The sequence below is a fragment of the Opisthocomus hoazin genome, chromosome 3, assembly GCF_030867145.1.
Source record: "Opisthocomus hoazin isolate bOpiHoa1 chromosome 3, bOpiHoa1.hap1, whole genome shotgun sequence".
In the NCBI taxonomy this organism is placed as follows: Eukaryota; Metazoa; Chordata; class Aves; order Opisthocomiformes; family Opisthocomidae; genus Opisthocomus; species Opisthocomus hoazin.
In genome coordinates, this window is record NC_134416.1 from 90,754,818 (window position 1) to 90,780,838 (window position 26,021).

The following is a 26,021-nucleotide window of genomic DNA, read 5'->3' on the forward strand; positions in this document are numbered from 1 at the left end:
TGCTCTAGTGACTCTCCACCAATGCCTTTGGCTGGCGCCCTTCGCTAAGTGCTGCTAAAAGCATTTATGGGAGCCTGCCGGACAACTGACCGGGTAAGCTGATCTGCTCCAGGCCCGCACCAGACACGAGAGGGGAGAGTGTGAAAAAGGGATGAGCTTTTAGAAATGCCTGTCCCTGGGGAGGTGAGAGGGGGTTTTCTCGGCTGGCAAGGGAGGGTGCCGGCAGCAGGGCCTGGAACGTTGCTCCTGGCGGCCAAGCGCTCCTCGGCTGGGCTCGCATGGCCGTGTGGAGCATCTCCCTGCTACCCTGCTGCAGGGGATGGCTGGCACCCTTCTTCTTCCTCCCACACACAGCCCAGACACAGTTGTCTGCTCGCGCCTCCCCCCTCCTGCCAACACCCCCCTCCCTTTTCTGTTTTTTGTTGTTTTTTGTTTTGTTTTTTTTGTTTTTGTTTTTTTTTTTGCAACCGGCTTTTGGTTCCAGAGCCTGGGGTAAATCAGAGGAATTTCTAGATTTTTCTGAGCACTGTGAGCTCTCGCTGTTTTCCGGTACCTACTTCCTGCCATATCTAAAATAACAGCAGCTGCAGGGGCCTGATAGAGAAGAGCTCCAGGGGACAAATTCTCACAAATGGAGTGGGAAAGAAAAAAAAAAAAAAAAAGACAGTTATTGGGGAGCTGATAACACACAGAGCCAGCATCAGATTCATTGTTGGAGCTGATAGCACCATAGACTGTGGATGTTGTTGTCAGAAGAAAACAAATCCTGTAAAATGGCCATGGGAATGATAAGTCTCCACGTTTGCTGGGATAACAGAGGTAGCTTTACAGCACTTGTCCTATTGTATGGAGTATCATGTCTGGATTAGCTAATGTCTCCACGGGCCAGATAAGTGACGATGAATGTTCCGCCCTAGAAGCTTTCATGCTTTGTCATGGCTATCTATGGAGAGCTACAACAGAAGGCTTTGCACATATAAAGAAGGACCTGCTGCTTCAGAGAAAAACATGACAGAAAATGGAAAATTGTTGAAATTATCCCATTTTCCATGGAGAACGCATGGTGCAGTGCTGTCAATGTCTCATTACAAACCACAGAACAGAGTACAGCAACTCAAGCGACCTCCAAAATGTCACAAAGGGACCTCATATACCTGTATGATAGCTACTCCAGGAGAGAAATTTCTCTTTCCTACTGGCATAAAAGGGGACAGAAAGAGGCACGGTGCATTCACCCAAAATACACTTATCCACTGTTTAGTGTGCAAGAACTTCAGGCTCCTTGAGATCCCTTTGGCCTAGGCCTTGCAACCAACACAAACATTGCTTTAAATATCAGCACATTCAAACAACCAAAGCGAGGGTTCTTCAAACCCTGCGAGTCAGTCCCACTACATGTACAATTCAGACAGTATTTCAGGTTATTGCATGTGCCATTAACCTTTACATATTAATGTAGTACCATCTTTTACAGTTACTTTGGAAACTATAACTTGTGTCTGCATCAACATGGGCCCTTACATTTTCATCCAGTATTAGAGATTTTCATGCTTTGTTTTTAACATAGGACTTATTTTTAAGAGCATGAAGTGATAGTTTCTTCTGATTGTAAGTGGGAGCCTGATCTAAAGAGCACAGAAGACAACAGAAGAATTCCTGTTCACTTCAATGGGCCTTGCATCAAGTCCTTGTTAAACATAGGCAGATACGTAACGGTGGTCTACAAATCCCCAAGGTACAGGTCTGATGGCTTGGCAGGAAAGAATCAGTCACTGTATTGTAAACACCCTATTTTGCTCATTATTCTCCCAAAATTATTTGAAATGTTTTAATGTTGATATGCAAAAATGCAAGTAGATCTGTTTTCTTATGTTGCCTGAATTTTGAAGCATACACAACTTCTCTGATGTCAGCAGACCTTCTTCTGATTCCCACCACTCAAAGAGGACAACCACGTAACTGTGTTTACTTCAGCATGTTGGCTTTAATGCATATGCGTGTGGGCACAGTTTGATCCTAGAGCCCTACCCGCTTTCTAGGGAATAGTGGAAAATAACGCAGAGAGTTTCAGCAGCATGTGTTTTTTCTTTTCTAGATTCTAAACCATTTCTCCAGGCCTAAAAATCCTTGCTTTGCTTGAGTACACAGCTCAGCTGCCAATTTTTAATTGTTAAAACCAGATGATGTTAAGCTACTTGGTTCTTCTCATCCCCAAAAGAGGCTCCTTAGAACACGAATCATCTTTGGTTCATTTTCAGGCAACAACAACTAGAATTACACAAAGTGGCAAAGTTCAGACAGACTAGGCAATATTCTAGCCTAAACTCATAAAACCTAAACTAGATTAAATAATTTTTTTACAAAAAAATCACCCTTGACAATATAAAGAAAGTGAAAAAGTAGCAGTCGTTAGAAACTATGAGGTATTGCCTAACCCTGTTTTAAGCACTGTTACGGTTGTACTGTATTAGTTATGCTTATAGAGTAGCACATTTGTGGTAAACTGGTTAAGGAATTTGGGAGCAGGATTAATGAACTTTCCCTTCACACTAGACTAGATCAGACCACAGAAGGAGATCAATCTGTCACAATTCTCAGCTTTTGTTCAAGAAAGACGAGCACAGCGAAGGTCAGAGACAGACTAAAGAGCAGCACTGCAGTTATTTACTGACATGAGACTGGAAAGAATATCACATAGCTACATGGAGCACAACTTGGGCTTTAGACACATAGGAAAGAATGGTTCATTTTATGCCACTAATCATAGCCAAGGATTAAGATATTTTGGAAAAGCCCTATTATTTCTCATTCTGCAAACTAGGATTTCATTACTGGTAAATCACACAATTTATGAAGTCCATTCATACAAATTAATTTCCTTTCCTGATTTCCATTGGCATGTGAGATACAAATACCTCATCTAAAGAAAAGTCTGTAAAGGAAAAGAAGGAGGTACACAGAAATGTCTGTTTGTACTTAAAAGTGGGGTCATACTCAAGTAAGGATGTAGCCAGAAGAATCGCCCTGCAGCTGGTACACTCATTCTTAAATAAACAGATTTAGGGTCTGAACAGGTAGAAACCAGTGCAGCTGGACTACATCTAGATGGATCTGTGCTGACTTACTCTAGTTGTCTCTATCAAGCATAACCAAAGGTAAGCTCTCCCACTCTAAGATTTTCATTTTGCAGCAGCAATGTAAAATCTAGATGTCTTTTCCATGTCATGAGAAATATTCCTACTTAGACATCTTACAGAAGAGTTCCTTCAATCATTTTAATGTCAAGGTGTGGAGTTTTCCCCCTGCAGCGGTGCTTCCCCTCAACAAAAGTTTTTCATACGAAATCTAAATCTGTCTTTAGACAACTTTCTGAACAGTGACATTTTTCAGAAAATAGGCATGGGGAGGCGGTGGCCCGCATTGCTCAGGGGACCATGCACACCAGAAAGCATGATACAGCCTCGTCTGGCGTCACAAGCATCTGCCCGCTCCTCCCTGAAACAAGGTCTTAACTGACAGCAGAGAATTATATTAGTCATTGCAGAAATCTACGTTTCATCACCAGAGTTAACCATAAATATAGCCGCTGATACACCAGGTATATGGCTGGCTGACCAAATGTTCTTAGGGTCACAGCTCACACGATCGGACATAAGCAGTCCTGTCTCCTACCACCTTGCTGACTAAAATGACAGTAGATTTGCTTCAAATTTCAAAAGTAGATTTTTTTCCTGAATATTCACCTAACAACCAACGAAGAGGTCCATCATTTGTAGATTTCTTGGAAGGAGATCTGGCATCTCTACCAAAAGTCTGCTCACATTTCATACTCTCTGTGCTGAGTGCTTGAATCTGAAATATTCTTTATAATAATAAAGTCTACCTCACTGTCAGCTAATTGTACTGTTCTGGAAGGGCAAGGTCTGTTCCAGCAAACTAGTTCACTCGGGCAGAAGGTGCAGCTTGCGCAGCAGATAGGAGGGCAGAGACTCTGGTACTAGATCTTTACAATCAACAGAAAAATGGATCATACAGAAACATTTGCATTCTTGGCTTCTCTGGTTTAAGATGGTGATATTCCCCGTAACAAAAATCAGTGGTAGAGAAGGGTCTAGAGAGGAGTTTTCTCTTTTGGTTGAGCAGATGAATTTATTTTAAAAAGTATCCGAGTGATTTTGGCCTGGAAACACTTAGAAATTTTTGATGAGACACCACTCAGTCCAGGTGCTTTTCCCAAGTTAATATTAAATACAGCTTTGGAAACTTCAGCAGATGTTCTAATTTTTTCTATTTCACATTTTTTTTGCTACTACTCTGCCTTTATTTAAATAGCTGACTTTAATTGATTCTTTAATACAGCGATTCATAATGTGTTTCAGATCGTCTGTTAATTTACTTGCAACTCTGTTATTATTTCCCCTGATTTAACACATCCTGTTTTAAAACATCCATGGAAGGTGATGGAAAATTTTTTCATGGCATTTGGATCGTATCCTAAATGTAATTTGAATACCATCTTTCAAAAGTTGCAAAGTAAGGGGATTTCCTGTTTTATTCTTCAATCGTATAACCTTGAAAATGAGATTTCACAAATCCCCCTCTGCCTTGTTGAAGGCTGATCACTTCTACTCCTTCTAGCAGTATTTTTTCTGGGTAATTTCTAATTGGGGAAGAGCCAATGGGCAATATTTTCTGATTTTTCTCATTTTTATTGAATGCCCTGTTACACCACAAGTCTTAAAACTGATGTGAAAATTTCTCACTAAGTTCAGGTGACATGACTGTACCCACTCGAAGAGCACTTCCCACCCCCTTCTCTTCTACTGTATTTCTGAGGTGTTTTGGGGCTCCCCACAGGAGCTCTCTCCACCCAGCACTGAAGCCCATTCCTCACTTCTCAGAAGATCTGGCAATAGAGCATGGAGACAACTCCGAGGGTATCTGAAGATTCTGCCCTGGTGGAGCCGGGCCACCAAAGCCTCCTACCTCCACACAGTGCAGCCATCTCCCTGCAGATCCCCACAGACACACAGGCGGGGTCCTCCGACTTAAGCTTACTCCTCAGATACACTTCCTCAGATATATGTAAGTTTAACGAGCACATCAGTCATTTAATCATCTCCTCTCATTTGGCTCTACACTTAAATTATTTTGGGGCAAAGTGAGGTATTCTTTAGATACACTTTTCCATGGCAGTCAAATCCTGGGCTATTACTACTCATTTGTACCATTTCAGTTTTAGACAAACTCCGCTCTCTCACACCCACACTCACCCCTTCCCCTCTTCTTCCAAAATTCATCTTTGCTCATCTTTTTTTTTTTTTATGAGGATGTTATATTTAACCTTCCTCTCATTTCTCCTTTTCTCAAGCCTTCTTTCACTCTAATTACAACACCAGGTAGTTTCACTCTAAGTCTGAAACTTTAAAATGCTTGCTAACCGTGCTACAGCATCATGAGAGCGCTTCTATTTTTTTCGTATGTTTCCCACATAGAATAAATGTATATACGCACATGCACTCGTGTGCACTTGTCACGACGGGCCCCAATCCCCAGCTGTGCTGAACCCCTGCCAGGGAGCAGCCCCACACAGAGCCCCTGCTTCGACTGGGGGTCCTGGAGTCCTGTCACACAGCGCTGACTCCGCCAGCAAGTACACACCAGCTCAGCTGAGGGCTGCAGCTATCTCTGGACTTGTGAACTAGCTGCTACAGTACTGCAAGAAGATGCCTTCACGTTAGCACATCCTGCCGGCAAACATTTGCTTGACTTCAGTGCTGCTGGTTCCTCTTTAGGACTTCAGTTTATTACTGAAATACTGTGAAATATCTGCAAAAAGGTAAGTCTAAACCCTCTGCAAAGGAGATGGTCACCTTTACCTCTACATTTCTGGCTATATGCCGAATAGGGCAGACACCAGCAGTTTGTCTGGCAATGATGGAGGTCTGCAGGTTCCTACCAAGTGGTGATCTGCCACAGTAGATCCCATTGTGAGTCTATAGTTTAAACAGATCGTAGTGGTGCTTGTCTGGCCTGTAAAGGTCCAGCCTTGGTTTCTGGAAACAGCGGCAGAATTCCTGGAAAGTTCTCTGATGCAGCCATTGCTGCTGTGTTTGTCCACTGATGCAAAAAGCATAGTCTCCCTGTGGTTGATGGCACTTTCTGCCCTGGAATCAGCTTTGCTTCTTTTTCTTTTGCAATGAGGACTTTCCTCACCCTGACATACTCTCAGGAAAAATAAGCAAAAATCCCTGAGAACTCCTTCAAAGTTACCTAGGAACTCAGAGACTGGAGCAGAGCAGCTATCTCCATCACTGGTGGCACTTCCAAGGCCCCCTTTCAAAGAGACCTCGTGCAGCACCTGGGTGAGGTACATCTAGCCAGAGCTTGGACTCATTACACCTTTCTGCAAAACCTGAATTTCCATTGCATCAATTCTAGCAACTTCAGGAAGTTCTAGCCTTTGACTGTTAGGGCCAAAGGGACAGCCCTGTGTCATCTCGCACAGTGGTTAACAGTCAACATGTCGGGAAAAATCTCAGAAGAAAGAAAACAATGAAGGGTGTGTGTAATTGAAAAAAATCAGGACCAGTTTATATATGACTATTTCACACATAGTCATTTTAGATTGAGAAGAACATTTGAACCTCCCAGTACTACTGACCCAGTGACATATTACTATAAGGAGAAGATGCCTGGAGAAGTTGTTAATGGCTCATGCAGATGATTCGAGGTGAAAGCCCTGAAGTGAATAGCTGAGTCCAAGCATAGCCTGGAGCACGGTGTAACACAGAGTTATCACAGGGGGAAAAAAAGCCAGCTAATAGCAAAGAGATCATCTTTACCAGTTGCTTCAGTCTTCCAAAAGAATAGTTGGATAGCAAAAGCTCAGACGCCTGAGAAGCACTGAGCTGCAGTGACAACTGCAGCTCAGAGGCATGCAGCAGCGTGCAGCCAGATTTCAGATGGGCACTTTAGTTCAGAAACTAACTGTGCACAACAGAAGGTCCATAGGATGGGCTTCTCCACCTGACCTCACGTTTCTAAAAGGTTTTACTTGGCAGACACCTGCAGGATTTTCAGGGAAATCAGTCACCAGTAGAAAAGACGTCACTCTCACCCATCGCAACTTCAAAGAAGGAAAAGAATTAGCATATTAAGTCTTACAGCTCATTACATGTATGTCTGTGTATGTGCGCACACATACATATACACACACATACTTTATTTGTGTATGGATTTGCATAGACAAGACAGAAATAAAAGTTAAAATAAACATTCTTCAGTTTTATATTTTCGGAGGCTTCTCTTGTGACCCAAAATAGCATTTTTTCTAATTCTTAGGTAATTTGCAAAAGATTTCACTTGTGAGGGGGCAATGAAAAATGTGTTTTCCCTACAGCATCAGAAAAAGAATTGACTGCTGCTCCCAGGGTATGAAAATTGATTCATCATACCTACTGCAATACCTATTCTGCAACCCCAAAGATATCACAAGAGTTATGAAATGGAACAAATCTTCAGCCCTAGCTCCCACATCAAGAGCAATGTGGACAGCACACACATGAAGAGTCAAATCTCGTCTTCTGCACTCTCATATGGTTGCAGAAGGGACAGTATTAAATAGAAAAATCATGCTTTAGCGGGTCAAAGGCAAGGTAAGTGAGGAATTCAGCATGACTTCGACAGGCTGGAAAGTTGGGCAGAGAGGAACCTGATGAAATTCAACAAAGGCAAATGCAGGGTCCTGCACCTGGGGAGGAACAACCTCATGCACCAGTACAGGCTTGGGGTGGACCTGCTGGAGAGCAGCTCTGCGGAGAGGGACCTGGGTGTCCTAGTGGACGACAGGTTGACCATGAGCCAGCAGTGTGCCCTGGCTGCCAAGAAGGCCAATGGCATCCTGGGGTGCATTAGGAAGAGTGTGGCCAGTAGGTCGAGGGAGGTTCTCCTTCCCCTCTACACTGCCCTAGTGAGGTCTCATCTGGAGTACTCTGTCCAGTTCTGGGCTCCCCACTTCAAGAAAGATGAAGAGCTACTGGAGAGAGTCCAGCGGAGGGCTACGAGGATGGTGAGGGGACTGGAGCATCTCTCCTACGAGGAGAGGCTGAGGGAGCTGGGCTTGTTTAGCCTGAAGAAGAGAAGGCTGCGAGGGGACCTTATAAATGCTTATAAATATCTGAAGGGTGGGTGTCAGGAGGATGGGGCCAAACTCCTTTCAGTGGTGCCCAGCGACAGGACAAGGGGCAATGGGCACAAACTGAAGCAGAGGAAGTTCCAGCTGAACACGAGGAAGAACTTCTTCCCTCTGAGGGTGACGGAGCACTGAAACAGGCTGCCCAGGGAGGTGGTGGAGTCTCCTTCTCTGGAGATATTCAAGACCCGCCTGGACAAGGTCCTCTGTGGCCTGCTGTAAGTGACCCTGTTTCGGTGGGAGGGTTGGACTAGATGACACACAGAGGTCCCTTCCAACCCCTAACATTCTGTGATTCTGTGATTCTGTGAATGTTCTTGTGCATACAAGATGCTTGGATAACACGAGCTATAATTATGTAAGGACCCAAGAATCTAATCCACTAATTATGGACTTTGATAGCCTGTGGCATTGTTCTTTAAGACCGTTCAAGTGCTCATTTTGCAATTCATGTGCTCAGGGACAACACAGTTTGGGAATTTCGACACACTTGCAGCACCATCTCACTTTGCTTTCTGGTATTTGTCTTGCAGTAGGCTTCAAAGTGTGCAAAATGTAGAAGACCTACCAACAAAATGAAGCCTGTAAAGCAGGCAGAGGGCTGGTCCAGCTCCCTGGTTTGCAGACAAACCCAGCCAGGCTGGCCAACAAGGACCAGGACTGTGGTTTTCCTGCTGTATTTCTTACCCACCGATTGTTTCCAGATATTTTCAATGCCCAGACTTTGCAGGCTTCCTCAGTGACAGAGGAGGAGGGGAACATTTTGAGGGTCTGCTTTTTTTCACAAGCTTCCTCCCAGTGCAGAGATAAGCCTGTTGTGGAAAGCCTGTGCTCCCTTCGGTTGCAATCAGTGTTAGCTCTTCGGAGAGGAGGAAAGACCAGGAGCCAGGTTATCAAGCAGCCCGCCCTTGACAGCGATGGTCAAGCCGCTGTCAGACCCATGACCGAGCCCCACAGTTGTCCGGCAGATGCCGATGAAACAACCCACTGTGCCGTGAAGAAATCTGCCAGAAAAGACTCCCCTTTGCCTGTCTATCAGACACCAGATTTCAATGAATGCAGCTATTATGCATTTTAACTACCAGCCATACGCTTGGTCCCGTTCCCGACGAACCCAAAGGGAACGGCGTTATTAACTTAGGCGGGAGCAGGGGCAGGCCCTCGGCCGCTCTGCGATCTAGGCACACGACAGCTTGCTAGCGCTTAGCCAAGCACGCCGTAGTACGTGAAGTCAGGGAGTTTATCCATGAGAGTGCTTCCTCTGACACGTATGTGTTTGCTGGGCTGAGCTGGCAGCTTGCTCCAGCCCAGCTCTGCCGAGATGCAGCAGGGCTCTGTGTGATACTCTGCTCCCTGGAGAAGAGGGGTTTTCTACAACAGCTTCCCCAGTAGTGTTTTGCCAGGACACAAGAGCACAGAGGCCGTGCACGGGCCACGAAGCCACACCTGACCAGCTAACACTGCACAGCTCAGCAGAAACGGTTCAAACAAACAAAATATTCCTAAAACGAATTGCATCGGAACAAAGCTTTCTCATGAAGCTTACGCTTCTGCAAGCCACATATTTTCCTTGGCACTCCTCCAGGCTTAAAAGCAGATGTAAATGTTACCAAGGCTCAGATACAGCAACTTCTTCTCCCCCAGTCGCCAAGAAAAACTTACAGAAAATAACCCACGAAACCTTTACCATGTGAAACAGCAATGCCAACAGCCATTACTATGGAAATAGGAGAATGAATCAGGCACAGGAGCGAGAAGCGACTTCTTCCCCAGCAAACTGTACAGCCACCCGCAGGGCTGCAGCACGAAGCTGGCTCTGAGCTGTGGAGAGGGGGTGCGACACGGCTGCAGCCGAACATCTAATGACTCAAAATGTTTAACGTGAAGGTGCGCCTGCAGATGGACACCAAGCAGACGGGGGGTTTTCAACACAGAATCCACCCTTGAGCATCGAAACACTGCAAAGCGCTGCCTGCTAATTACTGCAGCTTTCCCACCGCCTGGCCAGCCTCCTGCTGCCTCCGCCACTGTCTGCCATCGCTGAATGAGAGTCGAGGCACTCAGGACTTCTCTGAAGGGACCCGACACTTCCTTGAAAGCCTGAGACTCAAGGACCTCCCTGGAAATCGAAGTGCTGATGTTAGAAGAAAGCAAAGTTTGCTGCTAGATTTCACAGCACACCGCAGCTAAGAGGTAGGCAGGTCTGCTCGGTGGGCAACCGCACACCTGGGACTGGGGAAAACCAGGAGTGACACCTAGTCTGGCCAGTGGCTCTTCTGGGGCCTTTCTCCTGGTGGGCCTCCAGGGAGACCCAACTCAGCAAACCCGCTAGAAAAAGTAAAACCCGATCCCGCGGGTGGGTGGTTTCGTGTAACAGGATACCCCTCAAACCCAGACATGCAAGTCCACCGAAGGTCTGACTCGAACGCATTACTTCAGTCCTCCCTTACTCATCGCGTATGACCCAAGCCCCAAATGTTAACGACTCAGCAAGTTTTATCACAGTAGCATGTACACTTTCAATCATCATTAGAGACGAGGAGGGTCTAGGCTCAGGCACCACGCCAGATTAAGTAAAACTTTCCATGAGGAAAGCTATTTGTTTTCTCCCAGAGCTGCGAGGCTTGGCCAAGAGGGAGGGAGGAAAAGCTCGCCCAAGCCAGACTGAAGTGTAGACAGTGTTACTGGACTTTGCAGACTACCTGCGTGTTGTTCTAATGACATCTGGACTACTGGAAATCACCGAGTGCACTCAGGAGTTTTCAAAGGCATAATTGTGGCAGCAGCAGACTAAACTTAATGCCTGGAGAGCCAATCACTTTAATCATGAAGCTGAGATGTATGAAAAAGGATACATTTCAGCAAAAGAATAATTCTGTCTGCTACGGTTCCTGTTCAAATAAACTATATCACCAAACCACGTGCACGTGAAGAATATAGAGGAGTGAAAAAAAGAACATATGGTTTAGAGGCAAAAAACTTTCATATATACTGTATAAGAGATATATGGACTTGTCAGACATCTAACAGTTCAACACTGTAAGCAATTCATGGGAATGACATTAGCAATAGCTCATATTACATCCAGGAGTTACAGCTTTTACTGCAAAAGTTATTTTTAAAAGAGCCATGTTTAAAATGAAATGGCTGGCAGGGCTGCAGCTTTCAGTAACACTTTACCTGTGGTTTTGCCACTTTTACGTACTTATTGGGGGCTTAATGCTCCCAATTTACCTTTTCAGAGTAAAATAAAAGTCGCAATGAGTGCATTCATTGGCACAGTGCTATAAAACTCACAGCTGTGCAAAGACAATCACAGGAACAAAAGACTCCTTGTTTTAAAAAAGATGATGATGTGGTTCTGATGCTTTCTGTTAGCCACATATCTAAACATCAGCTACCTTCGTTTATGGCCTATGTATTTTCATCTTACTACACAAAGATTTATAGATCTGATCAAGTCAAGATCAGGAAAGAGATCTTTATGAAAGCGTCCATGTGGAGAGGAGGAGGCTGAATTAATACACAAAACTTCAGACAAGAGATCTGTCTTTCAGATATTGTTATTCCAGTTCTGGCTCCTACACAGGACTCGGGCGTTCTGGAAAACAGTTTTTTCAACGGTGGGTGGAACCCTGGCCCCACCACCGGCAATGGGAGCTTGCCACTGATTTCAACATGGCTGGGACTGCATCTCAGAAGTTGAGATTAGAACCCAAGCAAAGCTCAAAGAAGCCAAGATCTTCTTCAGCTTCAGTACTCACGCATACCTCATTTAAAGAATCCTCCAGGATGCTGATTTGCTTTCCATTAAAAACTGCTTTTGTAAAGTTCTGTGCTTTAATACAACAAACGGGATCCCAGCGTGTACAATACACCTTGAAATCTGCTGAGAACGTCATATGTTTTTTCCTGCTGGTACCAATGTGTTTCCTCCTTGTTTTTTTGAAATAGCTTCATTTTCGTCTGTAATGAAGACTACTTTCTTTGATGTTTCTAACGGCAGGAAATAATTTCACAACTGAGTGTCATTCTGCTGCAGGTAAAAAATGTAATAGCTTGTGGGAGTGCCAGTTACAACCTGAAAAATGTTTCTTGGCGTTAGCATGTCTAATTGAACTCTCTCCATCCTGGTGAAATAAAAGATTTGGAGCTCAGTTCTGTGTTCCATCCCGGCTACCCTAGGTCCGGGAAAGGGAAACGGGGATAAGGAAGGTGATTTCAAGTCACCTTTAGCATCTCCTGTTGTGAGCCTAGCCATTTCCCAGCTGCCTGAACATCCTGAAGCCTATATGAACTTACACTCCACCGCTTCTGGCTTAGGGTTTCTCCTACCACTAAGAAAAGCAGTTAAAATCTGGAAAAATTATCTGAGCTTCCCTGGTCAACAGAAAAGAAGCAGGGTTAGTTCAAGAGCAGACTAGCACACTTTTCACCCAAGTCCTAGTAAGAGGGCTGGAGAGAGGAGCACGTTCAAATGTGAGGTATAAATTAGGTAAATTTTCACCTTCCCTTGAGAGAATGACTGGTTCAACGGACCAGGAAGAGTTCTCATCAGCCTGCAGCTTCCCCAAACTGGACTAAGCTAATTCAGCTTCACTCCACAAAGGGCTGTACAGCACATTAGGATCATCGATCCCCAAGTTAAATATTTTCTCTAAAAAGCAGTTACTGCATGGACTTGTACTGAAGAGGTCCCTTAAGCCTGCCTGCCTAGGATTTTCTGTGAGCTCCACCACTCTAGCACTACTCCCACATCAGATCTGAAAGGGGAATGTCACAACCGTCACTGTCTCAGGCAGGGGTGGCACACGCACACGGAGCTGGTGTTAGCCCTGGCGTGGTCTGCCAGGGTGCCCCAGCGCCCTGCAAGCTGCTGCAAGAGCCTCTTGCTCTTGAAAGAGGACAGGAGACACCCCCTCTCCCATCACCAAGGAGCAAAACCAGGCACAAATGTCACATTTCAACCACTTTTAATCAAATCTTGCTGTGAAACTAGTAAAGGGAATCAGTCATAATCTTTGTTAGGAGGTTGAACTAAGAATTATGTGAAACGAGTGCTGGTATACAAGCCAGATACCTTTCAATATCAAGAGCATAGCCATAATATATCAGGTATCACTTTACAGGGTGAGTTTTAAATATGTTCTACATGTTGAATCATATATTCACATACTGAACTGGACAGCACACTTAATGAGTAGCCCAGGTGGCTACTGCAGATTTTTATTTAAAACAAGACTGCCAAGACCAAAACTTATTTGCCAAAATGGAAGTCTCTTTGGGTGCTCCCTTTATATCACTTCAGCTGCCCAGCATCACTGAAGCAGAAAGATGTCATATATGGGATATATAAATTCACTGACTGTTTTTTTCCATCTATACTCTGCAGTATAGATGGTCTGTATTTGGAGATACTCCAGACCAAAAGGAATGAATATTGCTTTGATCCCATAAGATGAAACCAAAAAATTTCTGTTCATATCTGGTCCAGGATTGCTATACATATACGAGATACATAAATCAGACCTCTCCAAAGTGGTAAACAAGAAACGAAAATTTTACCAAATATAATGTGGCATAACCAGTTAGATATTTTATTCGTCTTAGTCCCATAAGTATGTTAGATGTCTATACGTCACACTTCCTAAGTACTTTCAGGCAAAACTGGAGGTATTAAACAGCTACAAGACACCGTGAAGATACACTTTTTTAATGGAGTGATACTTTGAGAATTTAATTTTTAATGTCATCAAAATATTTCATTATTTTTAAACTACTTTAAGGATGAGGGAAAGAGTTGGCATGCTTAAAGTAGGCAAGGAAAGCAGTCAAGTACATCTGACCTCCCTCTGGCTTTCATACTGTTCACAGGTACAAAGATTGAAAAAATACTGAAAAAAATTTAAAATCATGTTATATGAAGGGATCTGAACTGAATCAGTGAGACAACAAATTATAAAGAGGTACAGCAGCAATCTATTTAAAAAAAAAAAAGAGTAACTGTCCTTACTCATGGGTATGATTTGATATTCTGGTTTTCAGGATATGGTCATAAAGCATTGATAACCCACCCACTTCTCCAACAAGGAAAACACTTGAAGATCGATATGATGCGAACAAGAAGCCATGGCAATGCCTTAAAAGCTCCTATTCCAAAAAAAACATCCAGCACTTGAAAAATTAGCTGCTCCTATTTGGCATGAGCCACTCTGCAAAACCCATTCTCCCTCATTCCACAGTTATGGCCAGAGGTCTGAATGAACTGGCACCAGGCACAAAGGCATTGTGTATACCGAGCACTTTGCCTTTTCAATGTAGGCCTCGGCGAACAGCACCTACTGGGACACCAAGAGCAATCACTGGTGGCTTCCAGGCAGTCATTGCAGTGGCCAAACTGCCCTTTGAGATGGTGTGAGGCAGCCCAGATGTCATCCTTCCATAACTAATAGGTCGGCACGAAAAGGGGATTTCTTACCGAGATAGGATGAACTGATTAGATAGTTGCTGAGGAGGATCAGATGACATCAGATGTGGCTTCAAGTCACACTTACTCTGGCCTACGGGTGGGCTGCTGCCACCCAGAACGGTCCCACTGCACTCCCTGACTCACAGCAACAGGCTTCCTGCCCCTCTCATGGGCTGGACCCAGCTATTGGACCCGGGGCATGTGCTTCCATGAGCTGACCCAGCGGAAAACTACGTGGGTTTTGCTGTTTTTGGCAGGTTAGTTTTCCATTAGCCTGCTCTGCTGCTCCATAATCAATTGATATGACTCAAAGGAAGCAGCAAGAACATGTGGCTAAGGGCAAGATGGATCGAGGCCACCCTTTCCATGGAAGCCTACAGTTAGATCAGATTAAACGTAATGTGAAACCAATGTCTTCACTGGTGATGGTAAGGTTGCCTCCATGAAATGCATGTAGCATAGACCTAAAGAGGCTTCCAGCCTGACTCACAGCTTTGTGCTCCTCTGCTATGTGTCTGAGGTGTGCTGGGGCTCTGCATGGTTTGAACAGAGGGTCTTGGCCAGCACAAGTCCCACAGGACACGCTTCCTGCCTTTAGCCCCTCTGCTGCACACTTTCTCTCGACTGCCCAAATACTGAGACAAATAAGGAGACAGTAGGAGTCCACTACTGGTTTCTACAAGGGCTTCATTTTGTCAACATAAAACATAGAGTGGATGACCTTTTCTTAAGGCAGTGAGATAAGGCATAGACAGGAAAGGGCAACTCACATCGGTTCCGCTCCATTGGTGTGACCCCTGAGACAAACCTAAGTATCAGTTTAGACACAGGAAAGGGACTTCCTGTGGCTACCATTTCTGATTACCACCCTTAGAGGGAACTGGTGGTGTTTAATTTTTTGGAACTACATTAGTTAATTTTTTTCTATTATACGTTGCTACCATGACTGTTATGTCTATGAATTCTTTCTTGGTCTATAGCTCTTGTGGTCAGCCACAGAACGATTTTGATAGCCTGCTGGATGCCAAAGGGAAGTATATCTGGATTTGGCTAGCTGAAGAGATCTTCAAAGTCACCTTTAAGTATCAGTGCAGCTATACATTGTGGCTTCTACAGCTAATTCTGATTATCTGTCAGAGGACTGGTGTGCGTGTGTGTGCAGAAGAGGGGATGGAAGAGAGATGGGGGTAAAGACTAAACCATTTATGCTTTGCCAGAGAGAATGCATTGCTGAAACAACTAAAATATCTGTCTCGGACCACACAGTAGCAAAGTTCTTCTGTTCCTCCAGGAGAAACCTGAAGTAGACACAGCTGGGGAGCTTCACCCTTCATTCCTGAGCTGCAGTCCCATCTCTCCAGCAGAGACCAGCCAAAGGCAGCTTTCATAGTGCTGTCAGAGGAGTGGTTGCTCGATTTTGGAGAGGTAAGGCAGAAACACTGCCCATTTCTTGTGCTTTTCTAGAAAGACAGTCATAGGCTAGGTTTATCTGTATTCTCTTCCTTCCATAGCTAACTTCTGGTTTCGCTCAAATCCAAAATTTGAGCATGGCTTTTTGTCTTGGTTTGTGTACATTTCTTGTTTGGTTTGTTGAAATCTCGCTCCTTACAGCATAGATATGTGGTAAAAATGCACACTATATGAAGAAAACCTTGTCACAGAAGATGTGTTGTGCAAAACTTTAGTCAACTGAACTCTAATTAGGAAAACTTCCTTAGACCAGTCTATCATGTAACCAATAATAATTTCTGTTAAGAAAAACCATTCTCCTAGAGCTGAAAAGCAAAAGGCTGCTCTCAAGCTCCAAAACATTAATTCGTAATCCTAATTCAGTGAGTACCATGCTGTTTAAAATAGAATGACTAAATGTCCTTTTTTTAAAAACAGTGCAATGAATTGTCTTTAAATTCTCCCTGAAAGACAATTACATTCAGATGTTTCTTGGCACCAACTAGTTTCAATGCAGCCATTTCAAAGGCGTTTCTTCTGCAAATAGCATAGCATGTTATATAAAGTTATGTGGCCATTGGAAGGGAAGTCACGTACTGCATTAAGGTGAGGGCCCTGAATACAACTGGGATACTTAGCAGCAAGTGCTAAATCACAGTTCAGCGAGGTCACATAATCAAATTCCAGATTATCCCTTTTATTACGTTCGACTAATAAATCTTTGGAAACTAGAGTCTGACAAGTTCATCTCAGCATTTTAACGTTTCAGTGGTGCGTGTAGAATACATATACATACAGAATCTTACAAAAGAAAAAAACAAAAAAACAAAAGCAGCAGCAAGTCCCCAATAAGAATGGAAGAAAAAGTAGTCTTAATGTCAGATGCCACCAGGCTGAAAAGTTATGCTGAAAGACGTGCCTCAATTTTTAATTTGAACCTTCTGAACTGAAGTAGAGCAGTTTATCATTTAGTTCCAGTGAACGGATTTGCACATCAGACATTTCACTGCATTATGGATGGGACAATGTTAAATATGTTTTCACCGCAGTTCTACAGGTCACTGGCATGGGCATAAGCCACGACCATACGGTTAAGATTATTGCAACATAGCTATCCATCATGCAGCTAGCTGTACGATAACTAACAGCATTTAATGCTTAGAAAGTATGGTTTCATTGTTGCAAATGAAATTAAAGAGCCCTTTCCCATACAGAGACAATCCAAGCAAAAGTCTGCACCATTCCACTAGGCTGTTAATTGAACTTTTTTTCCACCAAGGTTCAAAAGGAGGAGAGGGTTAAGGGAACTCACTGATATAGCAACATGGTTGAACGCAATCCTATGCTGTAGAAGACTTACCATCATCCAGGTACATCTGGTCCAATTCCTCAGGTTCTCGCTTGATCGTTACAGGAATAGGGGCCAAATTATGATTACTTTCCTCATGCAACTCTGGCAATGACAGTGGTTGGGTTGTTGGAGACTCATTTCTGTGAACCTTCGGCAGTTGCTGCTGCTGTTGACCCATTATGGATGAGTGAGTTGGACTGCAGGACTGCAAATAGGTTGGCTCTTGGGTAACAGATGGAACTGGAGAAGAGGGACTGTTGGGATAGAGTGTTTGTTGATAACCAAGGGGACAGCTACTGCTCAGATGTTGACTCACCTGCGGCTGCAGCATGATGTGAGATGATTGCTCGGGGGAGCTTGGGTGCACAACTATAGACCTTGGCACTTCCTGTATGGTGGGGACACCTCCAGCGGGCTGCTGAAGTCCGAGGTGGCTGTGGCCCGGGTTGGGGATGCACTTGTAAGGAGAGGATGAAAGGTCGTGCAGCTTGGGGCTTGCGTTGGGAGAGGGTGACATCACGGCATTTCTCTGCTGACAGGAGGCAAAGCCAGCCACGAGGCACGAACCAGGATCAGGGGGCATCATGATCTGCTGGCTGTAGTATGGTTTAGAGAGAGGGCTTAAGCCTTGGTTCATTGGTCCACAGGTTTGAGCAGGCTCATAGTCATCTGTGGGTTCTGTTTTTATAATTGGAACTGTTAAAAGAAAAAAGTTTTAAACAAACATGAGTTGCGTATTGGTATGATCAAGTTGGCTTGTGGCTAGGATACCCTTTGCAAAACAAACAACGTCTTGAATAAGACTCTGTGTGTCTTTTGCCTAGTTCTCCCACCCTATAAAAAAAAATGAATGAGTCATCAGCACAAGAAAGTCACAGCTGGTTCTAATATTGAAAAGGACTATTTTCTTTGGAGTCTCCTCCAGCACTAATGTGCTATAAAAATCTATTTGCAAATAGCTGTGCTTCAGTGGAAGCTTTGGACCCAAGGGCTCCACGGATTTGTAGTAATCAAAGCAAGAATTTTAACTTGGATATACTACTGCATTTCTACGGCTACTGATGGCCCATTTGATAAATGTCTGCACATTCGGTAAACTGAAGCATAATAAGGTAGAGGCTGGGCTTTCAGAGTTCAGTGAAAGTAAAATCGCAAAGATACATGACAAACTACTACATACAAGAAGTTCTCAATTATGAGGGTATTTTTTAAAGAGTAGGATTTGATTACTTGATTGTGTTTAATCTCACTAACCAGCCAAAGGGCGTAAAATAGTCGGTAGGCTGCATCCAATTCTCCGCAATGCTAAGTTCGATCCAAACTGCTAATGCCAGATCCTAACCAGTCTCTGGCTACCAAGAAAAACTGAGTGCTATTCTAGACCTCTGCTTGCTCTACCCGTTGTCCAAAAGAGGCTCTAACTGAGCTGTCAAGTCTTGTCTCTTAATACCACCAGCACATGGACAGAATGACTGGTTATGAGCATCAACTCAGTCATGACAAATGCAGAGCCGCTTTCTCAAAGCAGAGAAGAGATCCTTCCTCAAATCAAAGTGTCTTTTTCATGTCGGCTTTCCCTGTCGAATCAGAGAGGTGCCTTTGCTGCTTCTCCTACAACATATGCCACGCATAGGTAAAAGACACCCACTTTCTGTATCAGGAAAACTATAAATAAAAGAGCCATGCTAGTCTGTAGATGTACTTCTTCTAGCCAGATACAACTGTAATGCATACAACAATGGAGTATGGATACACGGTGGCATTCATCTGCTTTCTCAAAAAGATACCCACAGGAACAGCTGTCGCTTGAAGGTGTTGTTGGAAATTTACGGTGACACTACAGAATATCTTTCAGAATACCAGAATAACTGACCTACTGCAGCGCAAAGTTATTAATGACATATCTTTGCACAACACCGCTCAGAGCATATGCGTGTTATGTGAGTGTCTCTGGCTGCAACTTTATTTGCATGTGTTTTATAAACAGCTCTATGCATTCTCCAGCCATTTACTATGTTCGTGTATGAGTCTTCTGAAACCTTAAAAATGCACGTGTGTGCATGTGTACATATAAAACCTCTTTTTAAAATTCACAAATTTTGCTGCTGGTGAATGCACTTCACTACCCTTCTTTTACAGTCCCCTAGCCTCTTGTTAACTTTGCTCCTTTTATGTTCTTTTACATATAGATGCTTGCAACACTTATTTCAAGATTGCTAGCACCCCTAGTAAAAACATGTCTATATATGTAACAGATGCACAGGTGCTACTCAAGACGAATGTGCTAAGGATAATGGACTGTCATTGGATTCCTCACAATCTTATTCACCTGCTCATGTGCTGTGCACTGGCTAGCAGGGCTACTAATGCAATTGGTTGCAGAGAAGCAGATTCCAGGTTCAGCAACAGCTTTATAAAACCAGTATCACACCCTTTATGAAAATGCAAGACCAAAGAAACGCACCTAGATAAACATAGCAGCTCAGATACTGTAAGAAAATACCTTTAACAAGTTCCTGAGCTAGCAAATGTTCTCACATGTTTTATATTAGGTTCACTGTACTAACACTAACCACAGCACAGCTGGAAATATGATGGTTGTTGAACACTGAATTTTCCCAATATATCACTGTTAGAGAAACACCTGTGCTAAATAATTCCAAGCTCAACCACTGGCAATTCAACTCCAATAAACTCTGGAGTCGTCTGACTTGTTATAACCTAGGGGAGGGTTATAGGCCTGGTGGCAGGCAGGCTGGAGGCTTTAAAGAAGACAGGTTCCTGCTCTCCAGCTGGTTTTTCATTGTAGCTCTTCTATGGTGCATCTTTGCTACTTGGTTTACCAGGCACTTTTTTGTCACTTCAATTTTTTTCTTTATAAAACCAATGCCATGAGGTCTGATTAGTGGCCACGAGTGTTGGGAAACTGTTTTCGTACGTTGCTACACTGAAACACACCTACTGCAACCAAGAGGATAACCAGTAAGTCCTGCTCTGCACTGGGCGAAGGACTGATGGGCAGAAGGGACTCCATCCAGACCTGTTAGTCCAAAAACTCTCTTGGAGATGGCGACAGCAACCAAGGACACTCCTGGCTGCCCATAAATTCAGAGTTCAGAGGGAAAATAGAGACTGGTGTTAATTACAGGACCAGTCAGGGTGAGTCACAGTAGCTTGTTTGTGGATGGCAGGTTGGTAGCCAGCGAGGGGAACAAGAAGGAGGGATACGAGATTAAGTGGGACCTCCATTTTATTTGACATCTGTTTACATTGTCCCCTTGTATTGCTCTGAACTAATGCTCCTGAGCATCAGTTATTTCACATAATGGGAAACAAATTGTCTCTAAATGTACAGATACTACCTGCATTTAAGCTTAGTGGCATCTGAACTTCATCAACTGAATTGTCTCCATTACCTTTTTTAATATGTCTCTTCAACACAACAAAAAAGTCTCCCCTTTCTAAGTATCATATATTTCATCTGTATGATAATCTCATCACTAGAGTAGGTACCACACTGAAAGACAGGAAAAGTATTAACGCTGAAATGGTGAGAGGATTTGTATCTGAGTTTTCAGTGCTTTGCCATTTGCACAGCCATTCAACACTGTGCAGAATGAATGTACGGCTCTTCCCAAGCTGGGATGGCAGCCACTCACTCCCCTGTAAAAAAGTGTAAATATCTTCACAGGGTACCAGTCTGGAGAAGGAAGCTCTGTAGGATTCTTCCCCGCCCCCACCCCCCGGAGAAACCATTACTAATGACCCAGATGATCTGAAATCAGACCTGCAAAGTTTCTGTCAGCAGAAACATAAGACATTAACTCTTCCCTTTTCAGCCAGACCCCAACTTTTGTGTTTTACATTAATAGCTACGTTACTTGACTTGTGGAGGAGATACACCACAAATTGCTACATTACACCAGTTAACAGTTTATTTCTGACACTCTATCCTGTATCTGCCTTCCCCTAGCCCACATAACTTCACCATACAGAGTAACAAAGGCCAAAAATCTTTGCCAATGTTTGTATTTCCAAACCGGACTCAAACGAGCTGTGGGTCTGACCTCCTGGTTGTTCTGAAAATACTCTGAATGTGTCAAAAGTGGTGTAAATCGCCTCACGTTCTTTCTTTCAAAGGGTAACTGTTTACTCCCACTTTGCAAAGGAGAGCAGAGGGCCCCAGGTAGGAGCTGTGGGTATTTCAAGGCACACCTTCCAAAACCAGCCCAGGAACACCCTGTACCTGTACTCACTGGCTACCCACTTAGCATCACGGCGTCTATGGCGTTACTCAAACAAGTGAAAATACTTGCATGTAATAAGGTTCCAGTTCCTAAGACGCCCTACCCACCACCTTGCTGACTTTTGGGGGGCCAGAGGCCCTCAGCTGGGGCGAGCGGCTGTAGCTGATGCAGAGCAGCAGAGGACACAGACCTCACATGCCCACCTCTGCCATTCTCTCCTACGCAGGAACCCCGCGGGTTCCTCCAGAGCAGCCAGGACTGATCACCGGGCAGCCATGGCCTAGCGTTACTGCTTACCTGTCGACTCACGCTTCATTAACTGCAAATCTTTACAGACCCGAGCTGGAAAAAGGGGTTTCATTCTCAAATACATCCCTGTGGAGGCACGGTAAGATAGTTGCCATAACACATATCCATTTCCACTGTCGCTCACGTGCACGAGTATTTCACACAGGGAGATGCGACGTGATACAGAGTACAGTTAATTTTCTCAGGATTAATATTTAACAGAAAAGTATTACCCTGATTAACTTCTAGCTCAAATATTTCAAATCTTAAATGACTTGGTAAAAACCTGCCAGCTGAAAGAGACACTCCCAGTCACACAGCAGGCCTGGACAGGCAGTTAATGGGAAAGCCCCACAGCTGCTCAGAATCTGCAAGCACTTTTAGCAGAAAACGGACTATTTCTTAAATTCAGCACAGCCATATCAAATGGCAGTTAGAATTCTGTCTCAAAGCTGCTCCGTGGTGCTGAGATAACAGCCAGTCTTGCAGACTCTCAGATGGCTAGAATGAAAAACTGTGACTGAATACGCCATACACTGAGATTTGCCAACAATAAATTGCAGCAACGAAGCCACAATTTGTGAAACTGTAAACAGCAAAGATGCTGTTTTTACATGCACTCAGATTCAAAAGTAATGTTGCTTGTTTGAGATACCCTACTCTGCTGAAGGATCAGGTCCTTGCCATGAAAAGGAAAAAATTAATGCAAGTTCAGTTCATATGGTGAATTTTCAGACGCTTCTCAATTCACAATGCATTAGGTCGGCTGACAAACAATTTTAAATAGTCCTCGATTTTGAATATTAAAATCTGACAGAGCTCACAGTTCTAAATTAGTCTGATAAGCAACTTCCATCTGTGCTAACTGGTCTTCAATGGTTTGACGATGCCTTCTTAGTCTCTGGACTCATGTCATTATGTCATCTAATTTAACACGAAGTTCTGAGAACCGTGTGTTGGCAGCAGCCCTGGCTATAAATCAAAACTTCTTACTCAGAGAGACCAGGGTTATGACATTACACCGAGGCACTGGGTGGAAGACAATGGTCCTTCTGTGCGGGTCTGAATCTGGGAGAAATATTTCAGCCAGTTCTGCAAGCCCATGTTTCAATGAAAGGCCTTTCTAGCAGGTAAAAAGTTAATATATCAAACCTCGAAGAAAAATAATAAATCATGTGCATTCAGTAAAGGGAGTCAGAAAGTGCTTAAATATAAATTACATGTATTTTTTGACAATTCTAACAAGTCTGTTTGCTTTTACACTTTGGCAATCGAGATGGGTTTTAAAACTATTTTTTTGGGGGGTGCTATTAAAATAAGTGAACTGAGAAAACATAATCATATAAATTAAACAGATGTTTATCCTGATTAACATTAAACTAACAAATTCCCATTTCCATGTAGTATTATCAATGCAGACATTTATGGCATTATAATATATTTATTTTACCCTTAAGTTTGATTGAGCCTATCAAACGAAACAACCACCTTTCACGGTGCAGACTATGATGTAGTTCCCTGGCACTGGCACACAGATTTTGGTTAGCATATGAAAATCAGAACACTACTTTTTTCATCATGTGCACACACACATTTCTTCAACTTCTGCATTAAATGTCTCGTAACTGGTAAGAATCTGGGACGAGACTTTCAAAGAGGGTTCAGCAGTTCAGTGGCTAAATCTCCATTACTGAGCCGAGCTCTGAAATGCTGTTTGTGCCTTCAAAACCCTCTCCTGTCAGTCAGTTTTGAGCCAAGCAGCACACCCTCATCACCACGAACCAGGCGTTCGTTTGGAAGATGCTGCGCAGGCCATCCCAAGTGCTGCCGCTACTCTGCTGCTGGCCATCTGGAGACGTGGTTAGGGATGTGGACATAGCTCCATGTACAGCTTAGCCACTCTTGATTCGTTCAAAGACAAAATCCTGGCCGCTGCGGCAGCATCGGCTGGATCCAGCAGACCTGAGCAGAGCAAGGACCTCACCCCTCATTCAGACTCTTGGAGCAGTCTGGTGTTGGGGAGAGGCAATGGGCTGGCTGCCCTCAGAAACTATAATCCCCTTATTTTGAAATGCCAGAACAGCAGTGGCCGAGCAAAACCTGAAACGCCCTGCCAACGCATCTGCAGCAGTGGCAACCTCCGTGACAAAGGACAGGCACTCAACCCCAGGGATCTCCTGAGATAGTCACTACATGGGCCTCTGCAGACGCTGTCTGTGAACTGGATATTTTTCCCTAGGCACCTATTCAACCAACACATTTTTTTAAAGGTCAAGCCTTTGCTTTTTAGTTAATAAAACCAGAACACGGTGACTCAGAAACAAAGGAAGCCTCACGCTATCAAGAAGCTGCAGGCAGCACACACGTGTGACTGCAGCTTTTATCTGTACAAGCATCTGAACTCACTCACCCTCTCTTGCTAGTACACTGCTACTGGTACTGCTCATAGGGAGGGCTACCTCCAACACATGCCTGCCTGCCCATCCTCTTTGGGTTTATGCGTATTTTTATGGGATCAGATGTATATGTACAGTTTTATACAAGAATAGCCTCCAGGCAGATGGAAGACTTGTGCATACATCGCAGCCTATAATCTTGGACAGTGCCATTATGTGATTAGAAAGTGCTTTCCAGCTAACTCATTTACTAAATGCTTTTCAACAGCTGTTAAACTATTAGGTTATTCAATGCATATTTATAAGACGGAAGATTATATATGGTAGCTTGGTGCATACACTGTTAAACTGGGTGTGGAGGAGTGGGAAGCAGGTGGAGGGCATTTAGGTTGTGTTAGTACAGAAGACACGCATTAGCTTTCTTTCAAAAGAAAACGTGAAAAATCTTAAAAGTCAGGATTCTTTTTCCATCATAACACCTTCTTAAATCCTACAATGTTGAAAAGGATAAATCAAGTCCTGTGATATGCCTGCTTGGGCTGCTCTACTGCTGCTACCATGGTGCAGCATCCAGCTCCATCGCCGCCTTGAGCTGGAGGTTTAACTGTGCACAACACCCCGGCTGCCCTGGCCGAGGCTTTCTGTGTCACTTCTGTCAGACACGTTAAATTCACTGGAGTGAGGTTTTTTTTGACAATGCATCACACCATTACACCGCCGGCGCTGACACAACTCCTGCTCCCAACGAGGGGAGGAGAACAGGCAAGCTGGGGCTGCAGGCAGCGGTCCCGCAATGCAGCAGCGTGGGTGCAGCCCGACGCTTCTCATCCCTGGCAATCCTGCGGGAAGCTCTGCGGGGACAGGCTGGCAGCAGGGCATCTGTACTGCGCCGGTCCTACCCCAGACCCACTCTCTCCAGAGAGGGCTTTGGACCCGGCTTACCTCAGACATCTTGGCTCTGACCTGGTCATCGTCTTCAGAGATGGATGCGGGCCCTCCCACCGCCAGCAAACACACCCTTGCCTGAGCATTTCACCTCCAGCAGCCACCACCACCACATCTCCTTCTGGATCAATCACTGGACTAGGTTAACTATGGTGATCAGCCACTTGAACAAAAATAAGCATCTCCTGTAATCAAGCCCACGTAATTCTAAACCCCGTTCTCCATCACACAAGTTTTACCTTTAGGCTTTTAAGCTAACTGGAAGATCCTAAAGCCCCATGCTTGCTAAAATACACATGGGAAATCACTGGGAAGTAAGGGAGGGAGTCCTCAAAACGCTCGTGCAGAGGGGTCTGGTGACCATAACTACAGGCTGCGTTCTGTCGCCTGAAGGGGAATATTTGTAAAGGCGGGTCCTGCCAAAAGACAAGTTTCTGCACTAGAAGTTAACTATTATGGGTGATCATTGCTGCTGTGACGAGGCCTGCTGGTCAGGCACAGCCTGGGGCTTCTACATAGAGCTCGTCCACCCCTGCCTGCTGCAGGGACAGCACACACGTGATGCTCCTTCTTGCCCTTCCAGATGAAGACGACCACCGTACACTGAGGCAGAAGTTCTGCCTCTAAAGATGAAGACGACTGCATCTGCAGGTTGGATGCAGCTGAATAGGCTCCGGATGAT

At 44.2% G+C, this 26,021-nt stretch overlaps 1 protein-coding gene across 5 annotated transcripts in view; it reads right to left on the bottom strand.

Annotated features, from left to right (window-relative positions):
- The window catches only part of NFATC1 (nuclear factor of activated T cells 1), a 116,010-nt gene that overhangs the window by 16,111 nt on the left and 73,878 nt on the right, over window positions 1-26,021 (bottom strand). For 2 of the 5 annotated variants that reach the window (XM_075417043.1, XM_075417044.1), the window contains exon 9: window positions 17,473-18,159. In XM_075417043.1, coding sequence (XP_075273158.1) covers window positions 17,473-18,159 — 687 coding nt within the window. Of the gene's footprint in view, window positions 1-17,472; window positions 18,160-26,021 lie in introns of those variants that run through there. The other 3 variants (XM_075417046.1, XM_075417047.1, XM_075417048.1) reach the window with 3 other exon arrangements.